Raw genomic sequence first — 7,864 nt, forward strand, 5'->3', positions numbered from 1 at the left:
GTGAAAGAGATGGTAGGATGTTGTCTCTGCATCCCATTCATGCCATTTCCACGTMACCACCGCGGCCATCATACAAGTCTCTCCAACAAGCCCTCAGCGATGCGAAAAATGAATAACATTCCACTCTACATCGGCCTCGTCCTCTCCCCCTTCCACAAGCCCATCAATTCCCCCGTCTCTCCCACCCAGTCCTGCACGCCCATGACAGCCGCCTTGGCCATTCCCGTCTGAGTATTACTCCGCTTATGCCTCGTCTTGATAGCACCTCCCGGCGGTCCATATCCTCCCGCTCCATACCCATACCCTCCTCCCTGCACCTCCCCACCGGTGGTCGAAGAAATAGAGGGTTCGACCCCCGCACTAACAAACGAACTGCCCCTCCCCGTGGCATACTCACTGCCCATACTCGGCAGGACATTCTCCCCAGCACTCAAACTCACGAACAGCGCAAAAGGCACCAACCACACATTCATGGCGAAGAAACTCGCGATTTCCGTAAAAGTGGRGACTTCGGGACGTTCGTAGACGGACCATCGTCCATTGCTCGTGGTGCTCGGGGGTGGGGCGGAGAAGTGGCGGAACCAGACCCAATGATTCAACAGCACCAAGACGCAGGACGCGAGGAAGACGGGATCCGTGAGTTTCACGACGGGGAAGCGGCGCAGGTTCAGAGCGTAGATAACGTGGCTGCCGATGCTGAGGAGGGAGGGCAGGAGTGGGAAGCGGTCGATGGCGAGTAGGAGTAGTTGGGTGGCGATGATGAAGTAAATCAGGCGCGTGAGAGCTTTTTTGGCCAGGACTGTGTGTTCCTCCACCACTTCTGAGAGATAGTATAGGCCGCTGGCTATGGCCAAGGTGAGGAAGAGGAAGCCGAGGATGAGGCCTAAATAGCCCTGTTCAATATATTAGAGGGGGATTGATGGGAGGGTAAGACATTGATTGAGAATGCCGCTCTCTCGACCTACCAGAAGAGGGAGAATCCACATGATTGTTGGGGAAAATGTGTGTTGATCGGAGGGGAAAGTTGGGATACAGTAAGGTATATTCCATTGATCTACGTATCAATCCCGGTGGACTGGATTACACAAAGTGGACCCTGGAAAGCTCCCGCTTCTTATCGATAACGAGGCGATGGAATCTTCGGAATTTCATCTCGTCCACCTCCATTTCTCTTCCACTGATATTGACACCGCCAACATGTCCCGCCCCGAAGACATCCTCCCGCCCGATCTTTTCTACAATGACGTCGAATCTCGAAAATACACAACCTCTTCCCGCATCCGCAACATTCAAGCCTCCATGACCACTCGCGCCCTCGAACTGCTCGATCTCCAAGAACCCTCCATGATCCTCGATCTCGGCTGCGGATCCGGTCTCTCGGGCGAAATCCTCACTCAAACCCCGCCCGAAGAAGGTGGACCGCATACATGGGTGGGCATGGACGTCTCATCGAGCATGCTCGCTCAAGCGCTAGATCGGGATGTCGATGGGGATATGTTGCTGGCGGATATCGGACAGGGAGTGCCTTTTCGCGCGGGTACATTCGATGCGGCGATTAGCATCTCTGCCATTCAATGGTTGTGTAATGCCGAGACTTCGGATGTGAGTCCCGAAGGACGATTGAAAAGATTTTTCGATGGCTTGTATGCCAGTTTGAGGCGAGGAGGCAAGGCCGTGTGTCAATTCTACCCCAAAAATGCCCTGCAACGGACCATGATTTCTTCCGCGGCCATTAAAGCGGGTTTCGGGGCGGGAATTCTGGAAGATGACCCGGAGACGAAGAATGTCAAGTTGTACCTCGTCTTGACGGTTGGCGGAGGGGATGTCACGGGGACGGTACAGGGGATGGAGGGCGTGGATGTCATGGATGCGAGGCGCAAGGAGCGGAAGAGAGGCGTCGAGGTGGGGAGGAAGGGGGGCAAGGCGTGGATCATGAAGAAAAAGGCGCAGATGGAGGGCAAGGGGAAGGTGGTTAAGAGTTCGAGCAAGTATACCGGACGCACTCGGAAGATTGCGTGGTAAAAGTTGGAGTCCAGAGAGGGCACGGGAGAGTTATGATTGTTATGAATACCCAGCGAGCGAGCGAGCGAGCGAGTGAGGAAATGCATGTCTTTTCCCATGGCGTGGGGAGAAGCACGAGACGTGCCATCGAATGTTGTGCAGTGGATTTTGCCGTTTACATCAGCTAGAAAAGAGAGTAGGCTGGCTTCTCTGCGAAATTCGGACCTACCGCATATGATACAGATCAGACCAGCCACTGGACTCCTGCGAGTCTATGCGAAGCAAGATTTGAAGGGAGGGTATTCACCATATACATAGGAGCACTACTCGATGATGTTACGTTGGAGGTTAGGGTTAGGGTTGGGGTAGTTGATCTGACGGCGACAACTTTCAAGCGTAGGAGGTTAAATCCCTATGTATTAGATATACTTCGAGTTCGAGAAACCTWGTAGATTATTAGCTAAATTCACGCGGTTCAAATGTCTAGTCTATATAGGTACCTACCTATCGACCGCCTCTCACAGACATGACTAATCGGACATCACTCATAGGTACCAGCTCTTCTTTCGTGCATTCCTTCCAACAAACAATGAACCATCAGCTCCGACAACGCTGAACACCTCAACCCAAGGGTATCCAACATGGCCAGCTTCACGTCTCTGAAACCTCTCCTTGACGCAATGTCTCCTGAGGATTTAATCTCAGCAGCCGAGTACATTTCCCACAAACTCGACAAGCAGCTTGCATCAACACCAAACCCCAGAAACACATCCGAAGGAGCAACCAACGCAGAGGAAGAGAAATCACAAACTTCAATCTCCAAACCCTTCCCACTCTTCGAATTACCTCGAGAACTTCGAGACATCATCCTCTCCTACGCTGTACAATACCCCTCTCCAACCTCCACCATCCACGAGCACAAACAAGCAGTCATCCATCCACTTCTCCACACAAACCGCCAGTTACGGTCCGAAGCCGCAGAACCTTTCTTCTCCCAGCACAAATTCGTCTTTCGGGGTGATGAGCGCTTTGGTCGTCTCTCCCAACTCCTTTCAATTTCCGGCAATATCTGGAACAAATTTGTGAAGTGTGTCGTTTTGATCCCAACGGAAAGTCATGGCCGGAAAAATCCTTGGATTATTTTTGATGCGGGTTGGTCGGCTGCTCAGACGAGGAAGTGGAAAGCTGAAACGGGGTTGGGGGATGGGGTGGTCTGGACGGCTATGAGGAGGGTTGGTTTCGGGAGAGGGGGTACTTATGAGGTTATGGGGGAGGTGGCGATTGATGAGGGGGAGGCGAGACCTGAGATTGAGATTGATGTTGAGTGACTCATTGTGGGTCGCTCTGCTGAACGCGAATGCATGTGTTGAGCATTAAGACGTCGACTTCGATCAGAAGGAGGCTTGACGGAATGCCGGTATTCAGAAAGCTTGGATGCCAGTTGGAATCCATGCACAGCCTGATCCCCATTCCTTCACATCCAGCCTCGATATTCAAGCATTGCACCGCTAACTTGGAGGATCTGAAGCATTCCAGATCTACATATCCAGCCCTTCATCACACGACACAGAATACCACCATGAAAAACCCAGTCTTATTTCCTCTTATCCGAAGACCCATCAAATATCGTCAAATCCCGTCCAAATGTCCTCTATACCAGATACCGACGACGAGCGCCTCTAGTGGCATAACATCTAAACCTTTCATCTCTACTATTAAACGAAAAAAACCAAAACATCAAATTCTGCATAAATGTCTTCATACGCTCCTCACCCTCTACTCCACCCTCGCAACAAACCAAGTCCGAAGCCTTCAAGCCAGAAACCTATTACTCCTTGATGGCGAGAGATGTATGGCACCTAAAGCCATCTGCTCACAAGGAATACATCTTCTGCTACAACGATCTCTAGCAGCAAAACATCATTGTCGATCCGATTTCGCTGAAAATCAACGCTATAATTGATTGGGATTACGCAGGATTCTTCCCTGCGTGGTTTGAAATGCGCTTCTTCGAGCGTCTCGGTCCATCAGTGGCTCTGGAGCGCTGCGGCGAGAAAGATGACTCTGGAAGAATTATCGACGTCTTCCCGGCTGAGGTGCATATCGTGCTTCTCGTGCCAATCTATCCTGATTGCTAACACTCTTGAGCGGACACAGGACGAATAACTTTCCATTGGGGGCAAATTACATTCGTAGCACTTTTCCTAGGGCCAAGAGCAGCTTGTGACAAAGCTATACGGCGGACTCTTGTTCATACCTAGTCAGCCAAGTTCATGGATCAAATCGCGATACTATCTATTCAATCACTCCTGAGAACTCCACCCACGTCAATTGACACCATCACATACGACCCCGAATAAACTCCTCTTTCAACCGCCCATAAGTCTCCATCATATGCACCATTCCCTCAAGAAACACAGGCTCAATCTCCACCTCATCCAAGACCGTGAGCATCAAATTCGTAAACAGCAAATGACACAACTGCCCAATCTTCGCTTCCAAGAGAAGCTGCTCCACTGTATCTCCCTCCTCAATCATACCCTTCAACTCTCTCGTCTCGTGTATATAAGTCTCGCAGAATCCTCTCTGCTCGTCAGAATTCGGAGGAGGATAACCAGTGAGTTGCGTATCGGGTTGCGTATAGCAGTACATGCGTTCGTTGAAGTGGCCTCCAATATCGATTCCTCGATAGGAGTAAGAGACCATTTCATAATCGATCAAGACAACAGAATCAAGTGCATCCTCCTTGTGCGCGGAACTCCAAATCAGAATATTCAAATGATTCGAATCCCCATGCGTCAAAGTCTTCCTACACTTGAACTGTTCGATAAGACTCACAACCCACGCCAACTCCCCAAGCCAATCCATCTCCTCGAACAAAAGTGCATACTTCCACCCCATAGAATCTTTAACAGCCCTCAACTCATCAAGAACTTTTTCCCGTTTCCCTCTCACCCCATCGCGGAATTCCTTGACGACCCTCTCAAACCCATCCCTCCTAATCGGCATCTCCAACGAATGAAATCTCGCATACCCCCTCGCGACCCCTCTTCCCACATCTCCCAGCACATCTTCGGGGTGGAATGTACGAGATCCTTCAATCCACTCCTCTAATCTGCCTCCCTGGAAAATACCATGGACTTTCGGACCCCATCCTCTGCGGCCCATTTCACAAGCTACAAGAGCTTGGTCTACAGCTGAGAGAGTCAAAACATCATCGGCGTGAGGATCTTCATTTTGGGAAATGTGGCCGAAATGGCGGATTAGGATTGCTTGGGGTTCATGGAGGGAGGGAGATGAGCGGCGGACCAGGTGGAGGGTATTGACTAGGCCGCCGGTGATATTTTGAATAGAGATGGAGGAGGCAGATGTTGTTGCCCATTCGAGGGGGAAGAAGGAGGATATTAGTTCTTGAGCAGTCGCTGCGTCGAGAGTGGTTGTCTTTTGGGTTTCTTCGACATATGTTTCCGTTCCGGAGGTTGACATGATTTGATTCTTGCGAAAGTATGAGGAATTGTGTTGGTAGATGGAAAGGTGTCGAGATGAGGGCCAGTAGAACGAAGGAAATGTGGACTTGTGAAACACACAGATTGATGTATAAGGTAGAGTTGAGAAAGAGAGTCACAGTGAGTCACGGTACCACACTACGCTAAAACTTGACAAGCTTTATTCAAACCGCAAATCCTCGCACCAAGCAAGGAAAGTGAATGTTAACCAAACTGAATGACACATCGAGTAAAAAATGTCATCACACAGAAAATCTTATTTATATGCATCTACTAAAGACATCCCATCACCCATCGAAATCTTCCAGAATCTCTCTCACCTCTCCCCCAATTCCCTTCCCCAATTCCCCAGCACCAAAAAACACTCAAACCCAACGCCCCAAACCCTCGTCTTCAAATCCCTTCGTATAGCATCCACACTCATAGCTCTTAGGACTCATTACCCAATATAACCCACACATTCCTGACCTATTAGCGCTCGGGACATGATGAATTCTCCCATACTGTCCTCTAGAAATTCTATATCCAATCACGAAAATCTATAACACAACATTCACAGCCATAACAGACAGTAAGTATCTTTCAATTTCGTCAGGGTATAGAGGAGGCAATCATTCCTGCGGAAGAGAAAATAGGTATGACACATGAGACAGACATGTTGTGAGGATCCGAAAGGGCGTTGAGATGGGATATGCAGCCTTTGCGATTGCAAGGCATAGGGAGGTGTCCCAGCAAACCATTATATTCGTCTTTGGGGTGCTGCTCGTTGCCTAGGGGCTAAAAAAGGAGGCGAGAGAGGCACAAAAAGGAGGCGAGGGAGGCAGTTAAGGGGGGGCTTCTTCTCCTAATGTAGTAGTCTACATCCTGAAAAAGAGAATGGAGTAAAAATAACATGTATCCGCACTCGTTTGTTTAGTGAATAGGGCACGCAGTTCAGATTTTTCATTTGCGGAAGCCTAGAAGGCGGTGTTCTAAAATGGATGAACTCTAATTAAATCTACTTAAGGGAAAATTCCTCGGCTATATAGTCCTGCCTAAGTTACGTAACTACTTAAGCCTTAGGCATATATGCTTAGTTCTTAAGTAGAGACTTTAAGAACATCCTCCCCTACTAAGTCGTTTTGCCCTTAAAACTATAGGAGTTACTTAAGAGAYCTAAGGGGTCCYTATAGGTTATTTTATAGAGCCCTATCGCTTAAGTAAAAGGCTTAGACGTAGRGTTYACTTCTRCCTTRCTATAAGCTATATCCTTTATATAGCTAGCGGCTTAGAGYAGTACGTATATAGCGYATRYRATTAGCTACTTCGGCTTAAGTAGGTAGTTATAGCGTAGCGGAGCGGGAGTAGTATACGGGGTGCGGGAGCGTCGAGGCGTAACGTATATCCGGCAGCTTAAGAGCTACTAGGGCATATATTAACTCGCCCTCTTAATCTACTAACCTTCTCCTCCGCATCTATATCTATCTTCCCCTTCCCTAATTAAGTCCCTTAATTAACACTTCCCCTTCCTCTATCTATTATATACGTCTTCTCTTATACTAGCTATATATATTAAGAAGCTATAGGCGACAAGTATATAACTCGTAGCTAGGCGGAGGGATCTAAGAAGAGCGACGACGGCGATAAGAGTAAGAAGGGTAACGGTTAAGACCCGCTAGTTACTCTAAGCGCGAAATTACTCGGAAAGCGACCTACGGCAAATACTAGCGACATTATTATAAGCTTAAGGCGCTCTCTACGCTCTTATAACTTAGGCGCTACTTTAGGCTTATCTCTAGGTAAGGTAACTTCCGAGCTACGTTTAAGTCTCTCTAAGGCGGATCTCCGGAAGGAGAGGGAACTATAGGTAATTAAGAAAGCTTTAAGTCCTTAATCTCCTAGTTACGGCACTCTAAGCCGTAGTATAAGCGTTTAGCGGAAGCTAGTGCCCGTAATTCCGGTAGTAGTAATAGCTACTCGTGTAGAATACGAGAAGTTCGGGTTCGATTAAGTTAGCGGTCTAGTAAGTAAGGCGAGCCTTCGCTAGGGAAATAATAAGATATCGTCCTTTAATCCCCTCTTAAACCGCTYCTTAGAGAACTTCCCCCGAAGCTTTCGTARGTAATACRATAGTCTCTTAGTCTTTCGGCCTCGTAGTTAAGGCGGTTTTAATCTAGTAGCTACCTCGGAGCGGCTRYTTATACGGTTAGTAACTCTCTTAGAGCCGAGTAYRATAAGCTTAGATAGTGTCCTAGGCTTCTTACGCATTACCGATACTTAGATACGTAAGGTAATATTTATCCTAATCCTTCTTAATAGGCGCGTTAGGCTATAAGAGCGCCTTAAGAAGTACGAAATCTATAAGCTAGGCGCTATTA

The 7,864-nt window shown here is 48.4% G+C and overlaps 4 protein-coding genes; 2 read left to right on the forward strand and 2 right to left on the reverse strand.

The window, feature by feature from the left end:
• Positions 1 to 125: 125 nt before the first annotated feature.
• Positions 126 to 986, reverse strand: RCC_03872 (related to mitochondrial cholesterol transporter; the record flags this gene model as incomplete). XM_023769156.1 has 2 exons in its annotated part: positions 126 to 893; positions 966 to 986. The coding sequence occupies 2 exons, from the start codon at positions 984 to 986 to the stop codon at positions 126 to 128; spliced, it is 789 nt and encodes a 262-aa protein (XP_023624924.1).
• A 211-nt stretch (positions 987 to 1,197) lies between these two features.
• Positions 1,198 to 2,022, forward strand: RCC_03873 (related to N-methyltransferases; the record flags this gene model as incomplete). Its single annotated transcript, XM_023769157.1, has 1 exon — positions 1,198 to 2,022. The coding sequence occupies one exon, from the start codon at positions 1,198 to 1,200 to the stop codon at positions 2,020 to 2,022; it is 825 nt and encodes a 274-aa protein (XP_023624925.1).
• A 620-nt stretch (positions 2,023 to 2,642) lies between these two features.
• On the forward strand, positions 2,643 to 3,329 carry RCC_03874 (uncharacterized protein; the record flags this gene model as incomplete). Its single annotated transcript, XM_023769158.1, has 1 exon — positions 2,643 to 3,329. The coding sequence occupies one exon, from the start codon at positions 2,643 to 2,645 to the stop codon at positions 3,327 to 3,329; it is 687 nt and encodes a 228-aa protein (XP_023624926.1).
• Positions 3,330 to 4,341: 1,012 nt separating this feature from the next.
• Positions 4,342 to 5,487, reverse strand: RCC_03875 (uncharacterized protein; the record flags this gene model as incomplete). The annotated part of the gene is made up of 1 exon (XM_023769159.1): positions 4,342 to 5,487. The coding sequence occupies one exon, from the start codon at positions 5,485 to 5,487 to the stop codon at positions 4,342 to 4,344; it is 1,146 nt and encodes a 381-aa protein (XP_023624927.1).
• Positions 5,488 to 7,864: the final 2,377 nt, after the last annotated feature.

This window comes from Ramularia collo-cygni (genome assembly GCF_900074925.1).
Source record: "Ramularia collo-cygni strain URUG2 genome assembly, contig: RCC_scaffold05, whole genome shotgun sequence".
NCBI lineage: Eukaryota > Fungi > Ascomycota > Dothideomycetes > Mycosphaerellales > Mycosphaerellaceae > Ramularia > Ramularia collo-cygni.